Source organism: Tursiops truncatus, chromosome 20 (genome assembly GCF_011762595.2).
Source record: "Tursiops truncatus isolate mTurTru1 chromosome 20, mTurTru1.mat.Y, whole genome shotgun sequence".
In the NCBI taxonomy this organism is placed as follows: domain Eukaryota; kingdom Metazoa; phylum Chordata; class Mammalia; order Artiodactyla; family Delphinidae; genus Tursiops; species Tursiops truncatus.
This window is the reverse complement of record NC_047053.1, coordinates 17,040,526-17,066,101: the sequence shown is the minus strand read 5'-3', so window position 1 is coordinate 17,066,101 and position 25,576 is coordinate 17,040,526. Positions and strand designations below refer to the sequence as shown.

At 52.1% G+C, this 25,576-nt stretch overlaps 1 protein-coding gene across 3 annotated transcripts in view; it reads right to left on the bottom strand.

Moving 5' to 3' along the window:
• The window catches only part of RAB11FIP4 (RAB11 family interacting protein 4), a 113,927-nt gene that overhangs the window by 61,246 nt on the left and 27,105 nt on the right, over positions 1-25,576 (bottom strand). For all 3 annotated transcript variants that reach the window (XM_073798403.1, XM_033846531.2, XM_033846532.2), the window contains exons 2-3: positions 19,124-19,211; positions 16,410-16,498 (exon numbers count right to left, since the gene is read on the bottom strand). In XM_073798403.1, the coding sequence (XP_073654504.1) occupies positions 16,410-16,498; positions 19,124-19,211 (177 nt within the window). The remainder of the gene's footprint in view (positions 1-16,409; positions 16,499-19,123; positions 19,212-25,576) is intronic.

The window sequence follows — 25,576 nt, the reverse complement described above, 5'->3', positions numbered from 1 at the left end:
AGTGAAGAGAGGCCTGGGAAACTCGAGAAGCCTCAGGAAAAGTGGATGCAGAGCTGCTCTCTGTGGCATCTGGGGTCAGACAGGTGCAGATTAAAGTCCTGGCTCTGCACACTGCAGTCCTGAGACCTTGGGCAAGCGACTTAATTGCTGTCTGAGCCTCAGCTTCCTTACCAGTAAAATGGGTCTAATGGTACCTACTTGGCAGGGTTGGTCTGAGTAAACAGGACAGGGGTGTGGTGGTGATAGAGATTAGATACGTAAACTGCCTGAGCAGGGCTGACATTCCATCTGTCCACCCCCAGCCCTGTCTTGTGTCTGATTCATGCTGAGACCTGGGGCCAACTGGAAGGGCCTCCTGGTGCTGGGACTGGAGATATCAGAGGGCCAGAGAGAGATGGGCTGGAGAGAGGAAGATTGGATAGACAGGGACAGAGAAAGAGAGAGCGCACAGGCAGAGAGACAGAAAAACAAGTTAAGAGAGAAGGGGTCCTGGTGGGGGGCGGGGTGGTGGTGTGTGTGTTGGGGGCACCGTGCTGCTCCCTCTGGGTCTGTCTTCCTCCTCCACCTTCCCACCCTCTCCTCCAACCTGCCCCCCAGAAAGTGGGGTGCAGGAACTGGCAGTGCCGCCCGGAATTGGGCACCCTCTAGAGGAGGGGAAGCAGAGCGGGGGGCTAGGTATGCCTCAGGGAGGGGGCAGGGGTCATGGCCCAGAGCTGGGGTCCCTCAGGGAGGGGCGGGGGTGCGGCCTGCTTGTTCCTATACCTCCCAGAGAGGCGAGTTCCTGACTCCAGGAAGGCCCTCATTCAGCCAGTCAGCGAACACTGACCAAGTAACTCACTCAGGCCCAAGACTGGGCTGGGCAGAGCGAGCAGTGAGGCTGGTCTCTGCCCCTGGGAGAGAACAGTCTAGACAGAGGGAAACGTGGAAGCCACTGGGGCCCACCCTCCAAACTCCCATCCTTGAACTGCTGGTCCTAGTGACCAACCAGAACAAAATGCTTGCTATCCAAATTTTGATGAAGCTTCCCTTCTTCCCCCAGTTCTGTGAATCGTGCCCACCCCTGCTGAGTCAGCACACAGCCCCTTCCCAACAGCCCTCCAAACACAGGCTGGCCTCAGGGTAAACATTCCCTGATCCACTCCCAATGGCCAAGCCACCCTGTGCCCCCCTCCCCACACAGGTGGTTCTTCCTTTGTTTATTCCTCCTGCAAAGAAACCCCCTCTTGCCTCACCCTTGAGATGCTTGGAGATCTTACGGTGAGAGCTTCCTCCCTGTTGCCATGGCCCCCTCCTCCTATTTCAAGAGTTTCTCCCCTCACCGGCCAGCTTGGAATAATCCTTTCAATTAGTCTCTCCTTATTAAATCCGAACTCCCCCCACACCCCCCACCCCCGCCACCGAACTCATTTTTTGTTGTTGTTGACATCTGTGAAATTATTTACAATAAAAGACGTTCATAGTTGGACTAAAATAAAAAATAAGCCCGACAGAAAAAGCAGGTAAATGAGTAAATTGTAAGTTGACTCACCATTAGCTCTAAGTTTTCTAACTACCAAGACAAAAACGGGAAAGCAAGGTTAGTTACAACGCAATTCTTATTATCCGATGAGAGAAGGAAATCATTTCATCAGGAAAGACTTTTTTTTCTGGCGCAAAATCCTAAAAAGAATGTATTAGATCAAAGCGTGCAAAATGGCAAATTGGATAAGGTTTCCAGCAGCAATTTTAAGGAGGCTGAGGAAATATTCTGTTTGGCCTTACGCTGAGCCAAGGGAATAAAAACAAAATGTACATCCGTGAAGAGGTTTTTGCAATAAGGTAAGATGAAACAGTGCTTTCTGACATGGAACTGGATACCAGGAATGGAAAATCTAAAGGAATGGGGGTTAGTGTGTCCTCAGGAATACTTTCTCCCGTATCACTCTTCCAAGCTGAGTTTCTGCCTGTAAATTCAGGTGCAGCCCCTTTCCAGGACTCAGCTGATGTTTACTGCAGCAGATAAAGGTTCTGACGAGCCTCTGCCTGGGCGCCCGACCCCTCACCCAGCTCAGGGGTCCTTTCAGCCTGGATTAAAAATTCCCTTGAGGGGACTTCCCTGGTGGTCCAGTGGTTGAGAACCCGTCTTGCGATGCAGGGGGCGCTGGTTTGATCCCTGGTCGGGGAACGAAGATCCCACATACTGCAGGGCAACTAGGCCTGCGAGCTGCAACGAAAAATCCCGTGTGCTGCAACTAAGACCTGACACAGCCAATAAATAAATAAATATTAAAAAATTCCCTTGAGGAAAGCAAGAGTATTCCAAGTCACAGCACAGGAAGAAGCCCAGGCAGGGATTGGTAAGGGCAGCTGTTCTGAAACAGGTTCTGGATGTAAAGTCTTGGCATCGGTGTTGAGAAGGTGCTCAGCTTCCCAGCCCCCAGGGTCAAAGGAGCCCTCTCTTTCCATCTAGGTACAGCGAGTGTGTACAAAGCAGGGGCTGGGCCAGGCTCTGAGGCTGGGACTTGTGCAGTGTCCCTCCTGCCCATCCGCCCTGTGCTGATAATCAAAGAGGCTTGGGGAGGGTCATAAACCTGGGACACGCAGAGAGCCCACAGAAAGTTCCCCTCAAGAATCAGACTTCTTGCCTTGTCTCATGTTATTTCCAGTCATTTTTACTGCCCTGGTCAGGAAGGGAACGGCAATGACCAAGGTGGGAACAGCTGTTTATCCCTCTTATAAAATGTTTGGGCATTTTCCCTCAGGCTCAGTGCGTGTGGTTTTCATGCCCTCAGGCCCTGCCTACCCTGGGAGATGGGTCTGACACAGGAGTAGGCCCAATTCTGGGGAATGCCCCAGGGAGTGAACCTCCTAGCTGTGCAGGACCAGCCAGCAGGCGGTGGGGCTGTGGGATGCAGGTGTAGAAGGAAGCCTGGGACATAGACATTGCCTGTCAGTCCCTTGTCAGCAGCCCTGGGGCAAAAAGTATTCAAGTCTCACAATCTGTGCCTTGTGGGCTGAGAGATTCCAGCATTTTCTAGGCATTGTACTGAGTGCTTTGCTTGTGCTCTCATTTCTTGTTTTTTATAACAACCCTATGCAGAAGACACCAATTACAACCTCTGTTTAGCAAGGGAAGAAAGTGAGGCTCAGAGAGGTTAAGTAACTTGCTCAGGATGGTCCACTAGTAGGCGACACGGTCGGGAGTCAAATCCAGGACCCTCAGACCCCAAAGCCAACGCTCTGCCCAAGTTTTTTTTTTTTTTTTTTGCGGTACGCGGGCCTCTCACTGCTGTGGCCTCTCCCGTTGCGGAGCACAGGCTCCGGACGCGCAGACTCAGCGGCCATGGCTCATGGGTCCAGCCGCTCCGTGGCATGTGGGATCTTCCCGGACCGGGGCATGAACCCGTGTGCCCTGCATCGGCAGGCAGACTCTCAACCACTGCACCACCAGGGAAGCCCTCTACCCAAGTTTAAATCAGCCCTTTGCCTCTGGGGCTGGCTCTGCCCGTAAGTGCCTACACTCTGAACCAAAGCCTGTGGGAGCCCCTCAGCTTCTCAGTTCCCAGCCTGGTCAGCTGTCCTGTCCTGCACCGGGGCAGTGAGCCCGGCCTGACTTCCCCCAGACAGCACGCCCCCGACGAATCTGCTTAAGGAAAGGAGCGCGGAGGAGAGAAAACAGAGCAGTGACAGAGCAGGCGGCGGAGCACGATTCCTGGGAGGGAATATCTTGTCTGTCACGGTAGCAGACATGTGGAGACGGAAAACCACGAGGGGCTCACCACATGCGGAGGTGACAGCGACTGCTAGAAACAACACTTCCTGGCAGAGGGTGGGAGGGGCAGAAGCAACGGGAGCACCCCCAGGCTCTTTCCACATCTTCCCACGGCACTGAAGGCGCTTGTAGGAGGTGCAGTCGGGCGACCCCAGACCTACTGGATCAGAGCCTGCCTTGTGTTAAGCCCCCGAGTGAGTCGTACACACACTAAGGTTTCAGAGCCCAGGTGCGGAGTCAGAGCAGAGTCATCCCCCTTTCAGCTCCTTCCTATGCCCTCCCCCCTCCTCCCCACCCAGCACTGAGTGTGGTTTTACAGCCTTTGACCTGAAGGGGGCACCTCTCAACTGCTCCCAGGCGGGAGGAAACCTAGCCCTCTCCTCCCCGGCAGAGCTGACCTTGCACAGCAGAGATGCATCCCTCCAACCTGTACCGCCAGCTGCTCCGTGCCAGCACTGTGCTTGGCGTGGAGAGCACAGCAGTGAGAGAGGCAGGCACAGCCCTCCACCCACGTGGAGGAGACAGGCAGGACACACGTAGCCAGTTAAGAGTGTGGCACCCAGTGGCACAGGCTCTAAAGGAAATGAGCAGGGTGTTATGACAGTGACAGGGGACTGCTGTAGAGGGGTTCCTTGAGATGAGTGGGAAGGGAAGGCTTCTCTGAGGAGGTGACGCTTGTGCTGAAACTTGAATGATGCAAGAGCAGCCGTGCAAAGACTTGAGGACGAGGGTTCTAGGTAGAAGGAACAGCCAGGCAAAGATAAGAAACTAGCTTCGGGCGTTTGAGGAACAGAAAACAGGCCAGTGTGGCTGGAACAGCGAGGATTATGGGGAAGATGGGATGGGACCAGGTCAAAGGTTCAGGCAAAAGTGAAAGCTGGTAGGTCACAGTGAGAAGTTGGGGTTCAGGATTTTACCCTAAGAGGACAAGTGATTAGAACATCTTAAGTGGGGGAGTTCTAGGACCTGGTTTAAGAGTTTGAAAGGACACTCTGGCTCTTGTAAGGAGGAAGGGAAGAGAGAGCGCGGGTGACCAGGTAGGGGGATGGTGTGAAGCTCTGACGGGGTGTAACGTGGAGGTGGGTGAAGGGGACACTCGGGACGGATCCTGCAGATAAAACCAACAGGCCTTGCGGATGGGTTGGCTACGGGAGGAAGGAGAGACATTAAGCACAACTCAGTTCTTGGTCCGAGCGCCAGGTGGGTGGCGGTCCCAGCTCCTGAGATGGAGGAGGATGGGGCAGCATCAAAGCGCTTTGGGCCAGACAGGTGTGAAACGGCCGCTAGGCGTTAGTGCCGTTAGTGCAGAGGGCGCTGTGGTTCCACACGAGAGTCCGGAGCCAAAGGCAGAACCAGTGGGGCGGCAACCTCTTGGGGGCCTCAGGTGATGGTGCACATACAGCGAAAGGTGGATGAACTATTCCGGATTAACGGAGACTAAAGAGACGTGACAACTAAATGTAATGTGTCGTCCTGGATTGGATCCGAGATCAGACAGAAAAGCTATAAAAATATTGGGAAACCCTGAATACGGAGCTTACATCAGATAATACATTGCTGTATCAGCCACAGGTGATGAGCGTGTCGCGGTTATCGAGGAGGATATCCTTGCTCCTAGGAAGGGTCAAGTATCTAAGGAGGAAGTGTCATAATGTCTGCAACTAACTTTCAAATGGTCCAGCCCCCATCACCCCAAAGAAGTGTGTATACAGGGACGCACACAAACGCAGGGAACGCAAACTGCCAACATGTTAACAACCGGGGAACCTAGGGGGGCAGATCTATGGGCACTCGTTGCACTGCTCTCACAACTTTCCTGCAAGTTGGAGGAAAAGTACATCTGGTGGGCCTTTGTGAAGTCAGTGTGATCTACTCTCCATTCTCTGCAGGGCGGCCTGAGCTCTCAGAAGTTTGCAGAACTGGGTGGCAGACGAGGAACTCTCTCAATGAGATTCCTGTCTGGGCTCTGACACATGGAGCCCCCGCCCTGCTGACCCAGAGTCCCCGTGGGCCCTTGCAGGCCTCCCTCTGGGAAAGCAGTCATGGCTCACTGGCCACCAAGAATGCTCCCTGCCCGGGCCTGAGAACCCAGGCGGCCCAGTTCTACGGGGGACGGACACCTCCAGCCAGGGCCCTGTAATCCTGAGCCACTCTCCCCAGAGGATACTTCCGGGGCCAAGGGCAGCCGACATTTGAACACACACGCTGTGCCAGCCATTGGCCATTTTCAAGGTATAAGACTCTTCTCCCCACCCCCAGCCTCTGCGTTCCATGCTCAGGGAAAAGAAGTGTTGATGTAAACTGACCAGAATCCAGGACGTTGTACGGGTCATGGCTTCGTGGAATCCCGTGAGGAGCTTTAAAAAGTGCTGATGCCTGGGTCCCACCCCTAGAGGTTCCGGGTTCATTGGTCTGAGGGACAGCTGGGCACCCAGAACCTTAAAAACTCCCAGAGATTCTAATATGCCACAAAGTCTGAGCATTCCTAGCTTAGATCCTTGGCTTGCAACGTTGGGTGTACATTCAAGTTACTTGGGGAGCTTTTAAAAATAGATGAATGGGGCTTCCCTGGTGGCGCAGTGGTTGAGAGTCCGCCTGCCGATGCAGGGGACGCGGGTTCGTGCCCCGGTCCGGGAGGATCCCGCATGCCGCGGAGCGGCTGGGCCCATGAGCCATGGCCGCTGAGCCTGCGCGTCTGGAGCCTGTGCTCTGCAACGGGAGAGGCCACAACAGTGAGAGGCCCGCGTACCGCAAAAAAAAAAAAAAAAAAAAAAGGAGTGTCCTGGAAGTTGGTCTCAGTGGGCCAGCTGAACCCAGCCTTCCTAGGGTCGGAATGGTCAGGGGCAGAAGATGGGGGACAGATGGTCCAGGACAGACCAAGGCAACCATCAACATTGGCTCTGCTTCTGTCCCAGCCACCTTTGCTTTAATCAGAATTTAATTACTTCTCAAAGATATGACTTAAGGATCTTTTTATTCTTACAGAAATTCTCGGGCTTCGGATAAGTAAATTATTCTTTCCTTTGGAAGGAGGAAGGTGTTGGAACAGAAAAAAAAAAAAACCAAAAAACTGGGGCCATATATGAGAGGAAAGGATCAAGTAAGGCCCCTCCCTGAGCTAGGAAACACCCTCCCCCCTCCCCTTACCAGCATAAGCATGGTACCACCAACCTACACCTTCACCAGCACAGCTGAATCAGAGGCTGTCAAGAAAAGTATTTTTAGAATTCAAAAGTATCATTGTTGCAAAAGTGGTTTTAGAAATGCTTGCTTCAAAATGGATGAAATTAAGCAATGGTGGACTTGGACCTTCATCCCTACATACCCCCAGGCCAGCTCTGCAGAGAAGCTCAGAGCAGATTTTTAAAAACTGTTCTGGCAAGACTGGAGGTTGACCAAGCTCCTTCTGCTTATGAGCAGAAGAGCCAGGTTGGGCTCAGGCTGACGCCCTCATTCCCAGCAAACCCCGGTTTGTTTTGGCCTCCGGGGACCCCTTAAGCATAACCTTGTCAAGAGCTTCTGGTTCCCGCGAGGTGAGTTGGGCAGGAGGGAGGGTAAGAGGGGCTGAGGGGAAAAAGGAAAACTGGATCCTTATCTCACCACAGACATCAAAAATTCACTCTGTGGATCAAAGCTTTAAACGTGAAAACCAAATACATAAAATAAAAATAAAACAGAATATAGTGTCACAGCCTTGGGTAGGAAAGTTTTCTAAGCAGTACACCAAAGGCAGAAGCCGCAACGGAAAAGATTGAGTTGGCTATAAAAACCTTTTAGATTTGCTGTCATAAACAAAGTTAAAAAGAAATGACAAGCTGAAAAAATATTTGTGAGGTATGTCCAAAAGTTAATATTTCTACTTCTTTTACATCAATGGGAATGAATACATCTATGGAAATGAGGGTGAAGGATGTGGGCGGGCAACTAATGAAGAAAGAACTCCTGGTGACCAATAAAGGCAATTTAAGAAGTTCAACCATATTATAATTCAAAAGAGCAATCCTAATTTTAGTCTCTCAATGAGAAAGATTTGAGAAAGCAGAACAGCCAGTAAACAAAGGGTAGGAGGAATCTGACACGATCCTGATGAAAGATTAATTGAGACAACTTTTCTGGAAAGGAATTTGACAGATGTATTAGAAATTTTAAGATTTGTATCCTTTTGATAAAACGGTTTTTAGCTTAAAGGTTGGCAAACCTTTTCCGTAAAGGGCAGATAGTAAACAGTTTAGGCTCTGTGGCAGCCACTCAACTCTGCCATTGTGATGGGAAAGCAGACACACAAGGGTGAGCAGATGGGCGTGGCCATGTTCCAATAAAACTTTATTTACAAAAACAAGCTGCTAGATTTGGCCCATGGGAACTGTCGTTTGCCAACCTCTGGCTTGCTCTAAAACAATGAGTGCTTCTGTGGGGAACAATTTAGCTACAAGAGTGTTTAAAACACTGCTTTTGTTAATCCCCCGAAGTAGGTTAAGAAAAAAAAAAAAATTATATATGTATATGACCAATAATAAGGAACCGGTAAATAAATGTGGTTGTCTTCTTGCAATGAATATCATGCAGCTATTTAAATTTATGCAGAAAAAAAGAATATGGCTGCATTGTTATATAGATTAAGCAGGCTAGAAAATAGTTTGTAAATGAACTATTAGAACTAATAAGGGAGTTTAGTAAGGTCGTCATGACAAGATCAACACCAAAAATCAAAACGTCTCCTAGACACTTAGCCATAACCAATTAGAAAATATCATGGGAAAAAGATCCTACATGTAACAGTGACAGAAATTCTAAAATAGAGTCACCCTATGAAGAAATGTGCAAAACCAATTTGAGAAAATCATAACACTTTCCTGAAGGGCTTAAAAGAAGGCCAGAAAAGATGAAGAGATTTACTGTTCTCGGATGAGAGAATTCAATACTTTAAAAAGCCAGTTCCCTTCCACTGATGTACAAATTTCAAACAAAATCTCTAGCAGGATTTTAAATGAATTTCGACAAAAAAGAGTATTCTGGAAGAGAAAATATGTAAGGATAACAAAAAAATTTAAAAAAATAAAGAATGATGAGGGAGGCTTTTTCTATCAGATATCACACTGTAAAGCAAGGGTAACTGAAACTGGCTTAGAAACAGGTAGACAAATAGATCAATACAACAGACCAGAGTCCAGAAAGAGACCCACGTTACACGGCGATTTAGCTCCCGATAAAGGGGTGAGATTTCAAATAAGTGGAGAAAGAGGGACTATTCCACAGCAGGAATGTGAACAGCTGGCAACATGTGGAACATAAAAATGCCAGATATTATCCTCACCAAAACCAAAAATAAGCTTCTGGTGGGTCAAAGAGCTAAACATAAACACTTTTTGTCTAAACGTATTTGAAAAACATATACAGGAGAATAGTATGTTTATAACCTTGAGGTAAAGGAGGCATCACATAATACACAAAACGTAAATGGCATAAAAGGACTGATAATGACGACATCCGAACTTTAACATTCTATGCAATAAAAGACACCAAAATTAAAATATAAGCAAAATGCATAGACTGACAGAATATATAGAGATTTTGTGTATATAGATTTCATATAAATCAATAAGGAAAAGACAACCCAGGGACTTCCCTGGCAGTCCAGTGGTTAGGGCTCTGCGCTTCCACTGCAGGGGGCACAGGTTCGATCCCTGGTCAGGGAACTAAGATCCCACATGCTGTGAGGCAAGGCCCCCCAAAAAAAGAAAAGGAAAAAAAAAAAAGGAAAAGACAACCCAACAGAAAATGAGCAAGGACTATAAAGAGGCAATTAACAAAAGAAGAAATCCACAGGCCCAGTGAACAGAAGGAACGATGGTCTCCTTCACCAAAAACGGCAACACAGATGAAAGTGAGAGTGAGTTTTCCTCCATCAGATTGGTGAGCGGGAGAAGGGAGGGGAGAGGAGTAGAAGGGGGGCCTGTAGGTAGATGGAGGACTTCCAGGACTGGCAAAGGGCTGAGAATCCAGGCACTCTCTCATCTACTGTTGGATGATACAATTGGTACCGTCTTTTTGGAAGAAAAATTTGGTCCCATTGATTAAAAAATAAAATCTGCATACCCTTCGATAGAGCAATTCCATTTCTAGATTTCAAATCCTAGAAATACTCAGAGAAACGATCTATGGCGCGTGGATAAGGGTGTTCGCTATGGGCACTGTGCTGGGTGCGAAGGAGATGAACTCAGCTCGAGCTCTGCCACCACCAGGTGAAAATGGTGTTGCCGTGTGGGGAACATGGAGCTGTCCTGGAGGGTGAGGTTAAGGCAGGGATGACAGAGGGCACAGGGCCCCAGGGAAGCTCGGCACAGGTTTCACTCCAGGCTGGGGGCAGAGGGAACTAGAGAAGGCTTCCTGGAGGAGGAGGTACCTACTTAAGTCTTAAACGATGAGCAGAAGTTATCCCAGGGACAGTGGGTGGGAGGCCATCCCAGGAGAAAGAAGAACTTGTGCAAAGTCTGGGAGGCAAGAGAGAACAGGGTCTTTTCAGTAAATAAGGAGCAACTGGGTGTCACCAATTTCGGAGTGTGAGAAGTGCGTCAGTGAGAGGTGAGGCTGGAGAAGTGGTGGATTTTATCCCGCTGGTGATGAGGGGGCCCCCGAAGTGGGGGTGATGACAGCTCCTTAGGAAGATCCTGAGGCGACTGTGGGATGTGGGTCTGGAGAGAGAAAGGCCGGGGACGATGAGGGGCCAGGAGGCAGCAGAGGGAGAGGGACGAGGGGTGAGTGGGGACCAGAGGACTCAGGCTGGCTGGATGTGGGGCGTCAAGGATGACTTTCTGGCTTAGGGGCTGGATGGTGGTGACACCATTCGCTGGGATGGTGGTTACACAGGAGGAGCACCAGGTGGCCTGACACCCTATTCATTTTATGGGGTTCCCTATTAACCAGCCCACGTGGCAGGACAAACCAGGATCTCACATGAGGGCTTATGAGTCAGATTTCATCCCACTGCCCCCTTGCCTTTAAGGCCCGAGGGTGGGGCTCTCTGTGACTGCCCATGTCCCCACCCTACAGAGACCCCTACACCATAAGGTCTGGGAGCTGCACAAAGGGAGCGCAGTAGCAGCCCGCTAAGCGGGCCAGCCTCACGACGGACTCCCAGGGCGTTTCCTGAGACCTCAGCCTCGGGATGCCAACCCACGGACCCCTGCGACACCCAGCACCCCCTCTGACCAAACTCAAATCCACATGCATCAGAAAACTTGCCAACAGTTGGGTTTACCAAGCCCTTTTCGCGCCAGGGTGCAGCAGGCTCTAAGGACACAGGCAGGGTGACATCTAGTGAGTTCAAGAGCTGGTGGGACAGATGGCCAATAGGCACGAAAAGAGGCTCATCATTGCTAAGTATTCGAGAAATGCAAATCAAAAGTACAGTGAGGGCCTCCCTGGTGGCGCAGTGGTTGAGAGTCTGCCTGCCTATGCAGGGGACACAGGTTCGAGCCCTGGTCTGGGAGGATCCCACATGCCGTGGAGCAACTGGGCCCATGAGCCACAACTACTGAGCCTGTGCATCTGGAGCCTGTGCTCTGCAACGAGAGGCCGCGATAGTGAGAAGCCCGCGCACTGCGATGAAGAGCGGCCCCTGCTCGCCGCAACTAGAGAAAGCCCTCGCACGGAAACGAAGACCCAACACAGCCAAAAATAAATAAATAAATAAATAAATAAATAAATAAAACTACAGTGAGGTACCACCTCACACTGGTCAGAATGGCCATCATTAAAAAGTCTACAAATGATAAATGCTGGAGAGGGTGTGGAGAAAAGGGAACCCTCCTGCACTGTTGGTGGGAATGTAAATCAGTACAGCTACTATGGAGAACAGTATGGAGGTTCCTCAAAAAACTAAACATAGAGTTGCCCTATGATCCAGCAATCCCACTCCTGGGCATATACCCTGAGAAAACTCTAATTCGAAAAGATACATGCAGCCCTATGTTCACAGCAGCACTCTTTACAATAGCCAAGACATGGAAACAACCTAAATGCCCATCAACAGATAAGTGGATAAAGTAGATGTGGTATATATCAACGATGGAATACTACTTAGCCAGAAAAAGAATGAAGTAATGCCATTTGCAGCAACACACATGGACCTAGAGGTTATCATACTACGTGAAGGAAGTCAGAAAGAGAGAGACAAGTACCATATGATATCACTTATATGTGGAATCTAAAATATGACACAAATGAACCTAGCTATGAAACAGAAACAAACTCACAGACATAGAGAACAGAGTTGCGGTTGCCAAGGGGGAGGTGAGGCGGGGGAGGGATGGATTGGGAGTTTGGGATTAGCAGACGCAAACTATTACATATAGGATGGATAAACAGCAAGGTCCTACTGTAGAGCACAGGGAACTATATTCAATATCCTGTGATAAACCATGATGGAAAAGAATATGAAAAAGAAGTATATATATATGTATATGTATAACTGAATCACTTTGCTGTACAGCAGGGAACACAACATTGTAAATCAACTATACTTCAATTTAAAAAAAAAAGAGCTGGTGGGATGCAGGTGCACCTACCCAGACAGACTTGCACTGCCTGGAGAGCAGGCCCAGACCGCCTGTGGTGATAGCTGGTGTGTGGGGGTTGGGTTCCAGGGGGCCTGGAAGAGGGGTGAATGGGGTGGGTGCCCTCAGGCTGCCAGGTTTGCATCTGTTTACCAACCAGCACCACAGAGTGTTTCACTACTTCACTACTTTAACTATGACCCTCTCGTCAAGTGTTGACGTCAGAGGTCCCTGCCCCACCCTGGGGGTGGGGGGAGGCATGCTCCTGTGGTCCCATCCTACGTCATCCTCGCTTGGTCCCAAACCACTCCTCCCCTAGCAGCACCTGGGAAGCCCAAGTAATGATCCAGGCTCCCTCTGGTTGGCTGGTCTCAAGCTGACCCCTAAGGGACAGCTGGGACACAGCAGGACCCTGAGGGCTGAGCCTGCAGGATGAGGACGTGCCCCAGGCCGGCCCCCTCAGCTCCCCCCAGCCTGAGGAGCTATGGCCTCGCCCCTCGTGGCCTTTAGCCAAATGGAGCTGCCCAGACGGTGCAGGAGCCTGAGCAGGGAGGGATTCATTCACACCACGGGGCCTCCAGGCCTTTTCAGCCCCTCACTGTGGGAGCCCACTGGTCTGGCAGGCTGGCTTTGCGCTCTGCCCCCTCAGCCCTCCCAGCACCGAGGAGCCTGTCGTGAGGAACAGAGCCCCAGCCCCCCACGCTGCCCACCGGGCGCTCACGGACAAGGCTGCCCAGCGTGCCCAGGGATCAACAGCCACCTCGCTGGGCTCTGACCACCCGAGCCACCTGTCAGGGCCAGACAGGTCGGGGGCAGAAAAGAGTTCACAAGGAGGGGCTTACACCTAAAGTCCCGAGAAAGGAGATGAGGGGGGCACTGGGGTTGCTGGGATTCGACCGACCTGATCTTTCTGCTTTTCTGTAACCTCCACATGTTGCATTGTGGAGAAAACAATATTGCTTTAAAAAGAAGAGCACTCTTGGGACTTCCCTGGTGGCGCAGTGGTTAAGAATCCGCCTGCCAATGCGGGGGACATGGGTTCGAGCCCTGGTCCGGGAAGATCCCACATGCCGCGGAGCAACTAAGCCCGTGCGTCACAGCTACTGAGCCTGCGCTCTAGAGCCCGTGAGCCACAACTACTGAGCCCGTGTGCCACAACTACTGAGTCTGTGTGCCTAGAGCCTGTGCTCCGCAACAAGAGAAGCCACCGCAATGAGAAGCCCGCGCACCGCAATGAAGAGTAGCCCCCACTCGCCTCAACTAGAGAAAGTCCGTGCGCAGCAACGAAGACCCAACACAGCCAAAAAAAATAAATAAACAAAAAGAAGAGCGCTCTCTCAGAGGCCAACTCCTCCATGCCTATCTCTCCCCTTTTCTCCACCTGCCAGTGTGGCCGGCCTAGTGCGGAGGCCACGAAAGCAGCCCACAGCTGCAGGAACGGGACCCGGCCCTGGTACCGCTGGCTGGTGCGGAAGCCCGGCTAGGGCTCCACTCTGACCTCCAGCTCCTCACATGCAGGCCTTTATTTTGATGTGATTTTGGAACACCGGTAGCCAAGGGTGAAAGACGCAGACTTCAGCACCATTTCTCACACGACTCTCTAAGACACGGCACCGGGAGGAAGGGATTCTCACATATTAGCAGCCTGTTTTCTCACTGAATTTTCACAAGACGCGTACGGCGAGCCCTGTTTTACAGGCTCTGAGGAGTTGAGAGTAACGTGCCTGGGTTCACAGGGCTCATCAGTGGCCAAAGCGGGGTATGGACCCAGTTCTGACTGGTCCCACAGCCCACCTCGTTACCCCATTTCCTGTTCAGTCCACGAGGGCCCCGCTCCAAGACTCCCAGGACACTCTCAGGGTTCGTCCTGCATTGGGGTCCTCTGCTCTGGTCCTGGTCCCATCAGTCAGGCCCAAATGCATCTTCACCCCACATCTGCTGCCCCTTGAGGCAGGCCTGGAGCCCTCACTGCTGGCCTCTGCACCTCTTGGAGCCCAGCTCTCTTCACTCATCCCTGAGGGCACGGCACCCTGGGGTCCAACCACCTGAGACCTATCTTGGAGGCCCTGGTACCCGGCTTGGGTCTCTGCCACCTTTGAGCCTTGGCCTTCTGTAACACCATTTTGCTGGGCAGCTCTGGGCATTAGGGTCCTGTCAAGCGGAAAAAAAAAAAAAAGCACAACTTAAAAGTCAAGAATTATGGTTTTTTTTGGCTGCGCGATGGCGTGGCATGTGGGATCTTAGTTCCAAGACCAGGGATCAAACCTGTGCTCCCTGCAGTGGAAGCACGGAGTCTTAACCACTGGACCTCCAGGGAAGTCCCAAGAATTATATTTTATTTGGCAGACTTACTGAGGACTTACGCCCAGGCAGATAGCTCTGAGGGACTGTTCCTAAGAGGTAAGGAAGGAGCCAGGACATACAGGAGTTTTGCAAAAAAAACCAGGTAGTCAAAACATCAACAGATTACTATTAATTTAAGAAAAACAGACATCTCAAGTTAATGAATTTAGCACTTTTCTATGTACGGGAAGATGCAAGAGTCTGGGCTCATTGAAATCATTCCTTTATGCACCTTAGCTCTCTAGGGCCAGTACCCTGTTTTCTCCATCCTGAATCCCCTCAGCGGGCACCGTTTGAGGGCGGGGGGCTGCAGCTGCAGTGGCTGATGGCTTCATGGCCACAACATCCTTTGTTACTGATGTGGCAACCTACATTCTTTGTCCACAGCCCCCTGTAGGGACCCCCTCCCCCAGTCCCAGCCCTGAGCCCACCACCCAGCTGGATCCCAAGAAGTATGCCATTGGCCAAAGTGACCTCTGGGGTCCTGGGCCTCCTTCAGCTATAGAAAAGACTCATGTTTGGGGTCAGATGAGGCACCAACCAGAGGGTGGAGAAGAGGTTTTGGAGCTAAGCCTGGATGACAAACCAAGACGATCCTCTTCCAGCCCTTCTGGCGGGCTGTCTCCGCCAGAAGGGACCCTAGAGACTGTCAGTACAGGCATCGTGAACTGTATTCGTCTGTAAGATGACTCTGCAAGTGTTTGGGAAAACGATGAAAGTTTCATAATAAACAAACCATTAGGTGATGATGACAGTAAGACAGAGCCATGGGGACTGTGGTCCTTGTCCCACTTCCTGGAACAGAGCTCCTAAAACCTTGGAACTTCCTGAGCGATAGGAGTGAATTTTATTATTCATAAGGAGTCCCTTTCAACCCCACCTGAGTTCATGCTAATGAGGTGACTCAGGTGGGATCCCCAGAGAGCCACAGGATGGGGCTGGTCACACCACAAAGACCAAACTGGTGATTTGAAGTGGGGAACTTTAAGCCCCACCCATGCCCACCTGCAGGAGGTGAGAGGGCTGCAGATGGGATCATACAAACTCTAGAGCCATAAGACCCGGAGCTTCCAGGTTGGTGACGCACTGCCGTGCAGGGACGTGGTGCCCCTGGAGAGGGCCCCCGCCTCCCGGCCACATACCTTGCCCCGTGCGTCTTTCCTGAATTGTATCCCTTATAGTAAAGCAATAATCATAAACAGAGTGCCTTCCTGAGCTCTGTGAGTTGTTCTAGTGAACTACGGAACCTGAGGGGGGTTGCGAGAACCCTGCATTTGTAGCTGGCCCCAGCAGAAGGCAGGTAGCCTGGGTGCCCCGTCTGTGGCAGCTCCCAAGCGGGGCTGAGGCTCTGGCCCCGGGGCCTGCACCACCTCTGGGCAGTCAGTGTCGGGAGTGGACTGGATTGCTGGACATCCAGCTGGTGTTGGAGAAAAGAGAAAAATTGTCTCCCTGCCTGCTGTTGACCTCGAGCCTGCCACTTTCCCTCTGGAGCTCAGCTTCTCCTCGGGACCTCAGAGCAGGGGAAGGTGCCCTGTGAGGACCCCCAGCCCCTACACCCTCTGCTGTGGCTTCCCAAGGGTCTGCACTGCTCCGGTTCCAAAATCTCTTTCTTGACTTTGAAGGCAAAGGGCCCTCAGCGGGGGCTCTGGGGTCTCCCTGACACCAAAAAGGCGAAGCAAAGGCAAGAAGACGGAAGACCAAGCAGGTAAGGCGGGCGGCTGGAGGCTCCCCATCCCTTCCGCGGTGGCCGCCCCTCTCACCTGCACCACGCAGTCTGGGATCTCCAGCGCGCAGGGCAGTGTCCCAGCGCTCTCCACGGCCAGCACATCCTTCAGCAGCTCCTCACAGCCTGTGGATGGACAGACAGGCAGTGGAGGGTCAGAGCCTCAGCCCAGCCCGGCAGCTTTGCTCCTTTTTTTTTTTTTTTTTTTTGCAGGACCTTAGTTCCCTGACCAGGGATCGAACTTGGGCCCTTGGCAGTGAACGCACAGAGTCTTAACCACTGGACTGCCAGGGAATTCCCTGGGCAGCTTTGCTTCTGATGAGTAAGCCTTGGCTGGGTAGGGCTGCAGAGAGGCAGAGGCCCCAAGTCTCCAAGAGACCAGCTGATCACTCAGAGGCAGAGATGGGGCACCCAGTCCTTAGAGAAGCCAGTCCAGGGCCAAGCAGAGGGAGCCGAGACAGGTCCTTGCCCTCCAGATGTTCTTCCACTGGGACTAACAGCATCAGGGAACACACAGAAGACAGACTCCCAGTTGCGGAGGGGAGGCTGGGGCAAAGAGAATCCAGGAGGCCTTCCTGGAGGAGGGGATATAAGAACATACTCCCTGCCTGGCTCACAGGGACTCCAAACACACACAGTCCAGGGCTGCGAGGCTGAGGCCCTCTGCAACCCTGCAAACTCCAGAACATGGAAGGCCACCTTCAGGGTGGCGCTACTTGCTGACTCATTACACAGCTGGCCTCCCTCCCCTGAACAAATGCCCCCAAATCGTAACGGACAAAGGAGGTGCGATATTGTGATTTATAAGAAAATACGTATTTGGCCTTCATTCACAGTTTGTAACTCACAGCTCCCAAAACCCTCAGAATTTCCTAAGTGTTGAGAGTGACAAAGGTATCTTTTTATGTTAATGAGGTGACTTGTGGACCCACCTAAGGATGGGGGCTGGTTGCCAAGAGAACCAACCAGGTGATTAGAGGGCTGGACCTTTCAGTCCCAACCTCTGACCTCTGACCTCCAGGGAGCGGTGAGGGCCTGGAGGTTGGATCAATCGCCAATGTCCAGTGATTTCATTGATCACGGCTATGATGAAGGTGCCACAGAAACCCAAAAGGACCAGGTTCGGAGAGCTTCCGGGTTGGTGAACACATGGAGATTTGGGGAGAGTCGTGCCCTCGAGGGAGCATGGCTCACCTGCGCCTTTCCCCACACCTTGCCCCACGCACCGTTTCCACCTGCCTGTTCCTGAGTCGTATCCTTTTGCAATAAGCCGCTAATCTAGTTAGTAAAATGTTTCTGAGTTCTGTGAGCCACTCCAGCAAATTAACCCAACCCAAGGAGGGGGTCGTGGGAACCTCTGACTTACAGCCAGTTGGTCAGAAGCATAGGTAACAGCCTGGGCTTGTGATGGGCGTCTGAAATGGGGGTGGGGAGACAGTTTTATAGGACTGAGCCCTTAACCTGTGGAATCTGACGCTACCTCCAGGTAGACGGTGTCAGAATTGAGCTGAATTCTCCTCGGACACCCTGCTGGTGTGAGAAAATTGTTTGTTGGCATGGGAGGAACCCCTCACCTCCACACATTGGAACTGGTCTCAGAACAGCAAACAGGAGGTCAGACCTGCAAAGCACCAGCACGGGGACATGCCGGGCACAGTTAGTGGCGGCCCTACTGAGTCAAGCAACCCCATTCAGAAACCTTTCTGGGGCTGCCGTTCACAGTCTCCCCAACCTCTCTGCTCACTTCCTTTCGCCCGTCACTTCTATGCAAGGAATTCCTGCTTCCTCCCCACCCTCCCAGACTCTGAGGGACCCCACAGGGAAGGCTTCGTGCTGCTCTGAGCCACACAGACAGGGAAACATGGCATCCTCCACAGATAACAGCAAGGCCCGGGGACTTGCAGACGTAAACTGTGTTCTCCGCACGGGCTGGTGAGCTGGACCACTCTCTCCGGATGAACACTGCAGTACGAGTGGCCACACTCTGATTCCTGCAGGCGTCTCATAACTGCCTTTGAGTGGAGGGAAAACGAGAGGGATTTTTATGTTCCCCCCTAAAGGGAAGACAGGAAGGAATTTGGAGGAGTTAGGAGGAGGGAGTGGGGAGGAAACAAGTGAAGGAAATTCAGAACAGAGGCAGGGAGATGAGGGACCAGCTCTGAACTGTCCTCGTTCAAAACTGAAGCCTGTGTTTTGGGAAACTCCTCAGGAGTCTGATCAGCCTTGAGGGAGATGAGTTCCCTCAGGAGATGGAGGGGGAGAGAGGAGAGGAGGGGAGGGGAGGGGAGGGGAGGGGAGGGGAGGGGAGAGAGGTGGGGAGGGGAGGGGAGAGAGGAGGGGAGGGGAGGGGAGAGAGGAGGGGAGGGGAGGGGAGAGAGGAGGGGAGGGGAGGGGAGAGGAGGGGAGGGGAGGGGAGAGGAGGGGAGGGGAGGGAAGGGAAGGGGGCCATTCTCGGGATGGGGACAGACAACAGGAAGGGTAGAAATGCCTGGCTGCATGTGTGGGACCACATGACAGAGGTTCAGTGACACCCACAGCCCCTCTCCAGCGGGCACAGCTGTGGGAGCCCAAGTCCCTTCCCCTTGGCCCCCCCTGGGGGAGTCAAAGGCAGAGCCTACTTCTGGAACCCATCCTGGGCTCCTGGGACCCCCGTAGGGGGGAATCTGAGCTGAAACCCAAGCCATGCCAGCCTCCCCAGCCAGACAGGATCCTGGGAGCCCCTAGGACCCCCCTCCCCCCAGAAGACCTCACCTTTCATGGCGAACACCCCTCGGCAAAAGTCCTTGAAGTTGATTCTCCCCAGGTCGTTGGGATCCAAATACTTCACCAGTTTTTCCACCTGTGGAAAGGAAGGAGGGACAGGTGTGAGGCTCCCAGAAATGCCCCCAGAGAGTTCACAGAGCTGGCCTGAGGCTGGCCAGGGAGGCCGGGAGGGAGGGAGGGTTTGTCACTTGAACCAAGGGGACGCCAGCAGTCCCCTTCCTAGCCCTGTCCCCCTCGGCGGGGTCAGCGCCAGCCCCAGACAGCGGTGGGGCCACTTTATTCTGAGGTCGACAGACACGAGTGAGGAAAATCCAACCTATAACCGCAGTGCTCAGAACCCGGGTTTGTTTGGCCTGAGCTTCCGTCTCCGTCTCCGAGTTATTTCTCTAAGACTGGCACGTGGAAAACAAACACTGATTTTTTTTTAACTTAGCAGCTTCTTTCATACAAAAATAATACAAATTCACTGCAGAAACTCTAGAAAAGACAATGTATCAAAACCCTCCCCTTGGGCTTCCCTGGTGGCGCAGTGGTTAAGAATCGGCCTGCCAGGGCAGGGGACATGGGTTGGAGGCCTGGTCCGGGAGGATCCCACATGCCACGGAGCAACTAAGCGCGTGCACCACAGCTACTGAGCCTGTGCTCTACAGCCCGTGAGCTGCAACTACTGAAGCCACAACTACTGAAGCCCACGTACCTAGAGCCCGTGCTCCGCAGCAAGAGAAGCCACGACCACAAGAAGCCCGCACACCACAATGAAGAGTAGCCCCCGCTCACAGCAACTAGAGAAAGGCCGCGCACAGGAATGAAGACCCAATGCAGCCAAAAATAAAAACAAATAAATTAATGAATTGAAAACAAAAACGAAAACCCTCCCCTTTCCCACTTTTCTTTAAAACACATAGTTCTAACCACTTTTTTTTTTTCCTAGTTCTGAGACACCCTTGATCTACAGGGAGGAAATAATTATGTGACATACGTATCCATTATTTAAGAATTACAAATTACACATCAAGATTTAAGGCAAAGCCAATTATGGTCAAGATAGCAGCTACATCTGCAGAACTGTGCAGGAGGAAGACACCAGGGTCGTCTCTCTGTCTTGATCTAGGGTCTGGTTACACAGTGAAAACTCGCTGAGCTGTCCGCTTGTGGCCAGTGCACTTTTCTGTCCTCTTTGTACCTTATACTTCAATAAAAATTGTTAAAAAAATAAATGTGTAAATAGGTGTAGCCCAAAGGAATCTGCCGTTCCTGATGTTGGGAAGTTTCTCCCCTACTTAACAGTATATCAGAAACACCTCCCCTCCTTGCCCAGAGGGTACCACTCACATTTTTAGTGGTTATAAATATTCTGCCCAGTAGCTGTACCATAATTTACTTATTAACCACCCATAATAGCTGGGCATTTTGGTCATTTCCAACTTTTTGCTGTTACAACTCATCTTTGGGGGGTTCTACAGCTGTGTGAATGACCAATGGACTGCCTGGCCTTTGAGAACCTTGACTTCCTGTTGTCCCATATCCCACCTCAGCCACCCAGGCCCCTTGGCCACAGTGAGGACCCAGGCATCACTGTTGCTTGTCCCTCCTCCAACATCACTCACTCAAATGTCCTACTCCCTGACTGCGTACTTCCTCCCTTCCCACCGAACTCCCCAACATGGCCTACAACACCGTATATTTTCTGGCCCCTCCAGTCAAATCTCCTCCCACTGTTTCTGTCACTCACTGCATTCTAGCCACACTGGCCTTCAGTCAGCTCCTCAAGCAAGCCAAGCTCTTTTCTGCCTCAGGGCCTTTGCACATACTGTTCTCTATATCTCAAATGCTTGTCCTCCCCACTCATCATCTGGCAATGTCTGTTTATCCCATAGGTCTCCATTTATACCTCTATGAAATGTTTCTCCTGGACAAGCCTGTCCCGCCCATCTAATTAGGGCCTACCCCACTGTTACCCTGCCTTGTAGCACCCTATACTTTTCTTTCAGAACCATTTGTTGCAATACGTAATTATATGTTTATGTGATAATTTTATTAATTTGTAGCTTCCCCCCACCCCTCTAGAAAGTAAGCTCCTTCAGATCAAGGATCATGTTTATTTTGACCACCACTGCGTACCTTGTAGCTCCCACCATTACTGGCATGTAATAGAAGCTTCATAAATATTTGGTGAATAAATGAAAAGAAATGGTTCTACAAGACATCTAAGTTTTTAAGCCTTTTGATAACAGTTGCCAAATTGTTCTCTGTAAGGATGTCTCAATTTAGTCTTTGATCAGAGCATCTGACTTCAAACTTGTGAGCTCTGGGTATTTTTTCCTAATTTTTGTCAATGGCCGATTTTGTCAGAACCCGTTTTTTCCCCCTGAGAGTTCCAATACCTGCAATGCAGCCTCTTGATATTTCTTCCAGAAGCCCGCTTCTAAATCAACCTGTAATTTAGTGGCAGCCCCTCTACAGCACACCTGCAAGCATTCGTTTACTTATTTATTCAATAAGGACGACTGGGTACCGCCTGTAAGCCGGGCACTCTGCTGGGGGGCGATGGGAGCTGCTGGCCCCTCTGGCTAATCACACACGGTCACGTGGACACACACGTGCACGCACTCTCACATGCTGGTGGCCAGGCACCTTTCCCCTCCCCCCCGTAATCACCATCAGTATCTAAAGCGCAGTCGGGCAAGGATGAGCTCTTTCCCAGGCTCCTTTGGGGCTGGGTTGCAGGTGGAGGGTATGAAAGCACTTTGGAAACTGTACACATAGCATGTAGGGAAAGGATTACCGTCACTGTTGTTATTGTTAATACTGTCACAGCAGACACCCTCCAGCCCACCATACCGCCCACCACATTCTCCAAAGCCCAAGCCATCCTGGGGGATTCACCTATCCACAAGGACCACGTTTCTTACACGCCCACAGTACACTTTTCTAGTGCGGCAGTTGCAGGGGTCTGAAGCCCGCTCCAATTATGGGGACACACCCAGTGGGGTTTGGAAGATGAGTGAGCAAGGGAAGACCCCACACAAGCAGCCCTCCTCCCTCCCTGACCTTGGTGGCCCTGAGCTTGTACCTCTGTCCCAGCTGACCCTGCTTTTCCACTCGGCTGTGACTCTGGGGGTGAGGGGTGGGCAGAGGCTGTGCATCGTCTCTCTGTGACCCCCCCTGAACCTGGCACCTAGCAGGCCCTTGGGAAAGGCTGGAAGAATTCCAGAGAAGGAGGAAGGTGGCTTTCTGCCAGCTCCCGCCCTGGCCGGCGCCTCCTCAGCTTTGCAGCTGTCCCCACACTGCCAGCCAGGCAGCCTCTGACACTGCCAGGCAATGATGTGGCTTCTGAGAATAGAAATGCCCAGGTGCCACCTTCAGGGCCGCGGGGAACCCACCCACCCTCCCAGCTGGTGCCCCGCCTCCTCTCCTCCTGCCCTCTCATCAGCGGCATTCTAGGGGGTCTATGAATGCAGGGGTGGGCTGGGGCTCCCGGTGTGCACCCCTACAGTCCTCTCCAAGGTTGGGGTTATGCTTTAATTATCTCTGATGGGAAGCCAAAGGGCAGAGTCGTCACCGAGTGTTGAATGGCTGATGTGGAGGCCCAACCTCAGATCCACGAAGGGGGCAGCAGGCTGTGGATTCAGATTCAGATTCTGTACTCCCTGGAGTCCGTAGCTCCCCAGGGCTGGGAGACACTGGTGGGGCCAGGCTATCTGTCCCCCTGCCTCCAGGGAAAGCCAGCCTAGAGCAGAGGTGCCAGGGTGCTCGATGACAGGCAGATAGATGGGGTCCTGGGGACCACTGCAAAGTCCCTGGAACACCGCTGAGCGGTGGGTCCAGGGCTCCCACAGGGCTCTTCAAAGAGTGAAGGTCCAAGCAAGCAGTGGGTATGAAGGTGCCACACCAACCATTATACAGCCCTGCAGGAAACAGGCAGGGCTCACCGAGGGCTCGCCATGAACCCTGGCTGGACTAGCCTCATTTTTTTCTTTTTTTGGTCCGCGCCGGGCAGCTTGCAGGATCTCAGCTCCCCAACCAGGGACTGAACCTGGGCCCTCGGCAACGAAAGTGCGGAGTCCTAACACTGGACCGCCAGGCAAGGCCCTGGACTCATCTCCTCTGATCCTCACACCAGCCTTAATAGCAGCTACTTCACAGTTGAGGAAACTGAGGCTCAGACATTTAGAGAGGTTACGACACTTAGAGCAGCGGTCCCCAGCCTTTTTGGCACCAGGGACCGGTTTCGTGGAAGACAATTTTCCGCACGGACGGGGCTGGGGGATGGGTATACAGGCAGTAATGTGACCAATGGGGAGCAACGGGGAGCGGCAGGTGAAGCTTCGCTCGCTGGCCTCCTGCTGCGCGGTCTGGTACCGGTCCGCGGACCGGGGGTTGGGGACCCCTGACTCAGAGAATCCCTGTAGTGGTAACTCTTCCATGACCCCCAAGCCCCGCTGACCCGAGTTATCAGCCTCTGCACCCTACTGCCTTCCACAGAGGCAGGCTCTTGCCAGGTTGCACCAAAGTATGTTTCAATCCCCGCCCCGCTCCGTCCTCTTGTATATGGAGGAGCAGTACCCGCTAGGGCTGGGACCCCTCACCTTGATCACCAAGAGCGTCAACCTTCCTGGACACTAGATAAACTTCTGCTGGTGCCCCCGAGGGCACGGGTGCGCTCAGCTGACGCAGCCCTTGATTCGGCAGACGGGGAAGCCAAGTCGAGGGGAGGGGGAGGGCTCGCTCAAGGTCACACGGTGAGAACAGCAAATAACCACCCACAGGTGGTCTTCGTGGTGAACCGGGGCCCCAGATGCTGGGGGCCTGCCCGCGGGCTGGGGGAGCGGGGCGCACACACCACGCAGGGCTGGGCTGCGCTGGGGGCGCGCCGGGGTCCCAGGCGGGAGGGCTGGGCGCACTGGACCTGCCAGGGGCGGCCGAAGCAGCTGTTGTTGCCAGAGCTCACACAGCTGGGCCGCTGACCTGGTTGCCAGGGAAACTGGTTGTTTCCCTGGCAGTAAAATATTGATCCTCCTTTTTCAGGCCACACAATTAGCAGGCTTCCCCTTCTATTTCGGTTGCCTTTCTCTTCAGGCTGATTCTTTTCCCCACTCATTCCCCCGAGGTCACACCTCTTCTAGCTCAGACCAGACGATGTTCAGAGCTTCACGGCCACTGAACTCTGACTGATCACCAGCCAGATCCTCCCTGAGTGTGGGCCCGGCCACCCACGCCTCTCCAATTTCTTTTTTTTCTTTTATTTCTTTTTTTTTTTTTCTAATTTTTATTTATTTATTTTTGGCTGCGTTGGGTCTTCGTTCCGGCGCGTGGGCTTTCTCTAGTTTCGGTGAGCGGGGGCTACTCTTCGTTGCAATGCGCGGGCTTCTCATTGCGGTGGCTTCTCTTGTTACGGGCTCTAGGCACGCGGGCTTCAGTAGTTGTGGCTCGTGGGCTCTAGAGCACAGGCTCAGCAGTAGTGGCACACTGGCTTAGCTGCTCTGTGGCATGTGGCATCTTCCCGGCCCAGGGCTCGAACCCGTATCCCCTGTGCTGGCAGGTGGATTTTTAACCACTGCGCCACTAGGGAAGTCCCCGCCTCCCCAATTTTGACACGTGCAAGCCAGACGGACTCAAGTGAGCTATTATCTGAACAAGGGAGATAAGCTGGCTCAGTCTGCAGGTCTAACAAAGGTTAGCCATTAAATTATTAATCAAACAAATGCTTAGTAACTCCTCTTTGATGCCAGGCCTGCTCTAAGCACTGTATACATACAAACTCAACGAAGCCTCACAACCACCTCAGAAGAAGATACCATTATTATTCCCATCGTACAGGTGAGGGCGCTGATGCTCAGGAAGGCCAAGTCATTCAGGGTCAAGGTCACACAGCCAGTAAGTGGCAGAGCTGGGATTTGAACACAGGCTGCCTGGCTCCAGAGTTTGTGCTCTTAACCAATAATGACTATTATTTCTACTAATATAATGAGAATCACTATTACTATCACAAGTTTGGGGCTTGCTCTCACCAGAGAAAGGATAAACTTGTATTCTGCTCTATCTCTGCTTTTCTGCCTGCGCCACCTGGCGTATGGGATCTCAGTTCCCCAACCAGGGATCGAACCCAGGCCCACAGTAGTGAAAGTGCAGAGCCTTAACCAGGGAATTCCCAATTCTGCTGTCTTTTCACCTAGAAAAACTGAGTCCAAAGAGCCTTTGTTTCAGAATTTGAATATTTAGGGAATTCCCTGGCAATCCAGGGGTTAGGACCCCACGCTTTCACTGCCGTGGGCCCGGGTTCAATCCTTGGTTTGGGAACTAAGAACCCAGAAGCCACGCAGCACAGCCAACAAAAAAAAAAGAAAGGTTTTTTAGCGCAGTGGCAAAAAAATTTGAATGTTTAAAGGAAAAAGTGTAATTTCAAATGCTGTATTGCTAAAGCTCAAGTCTCCAACTAGC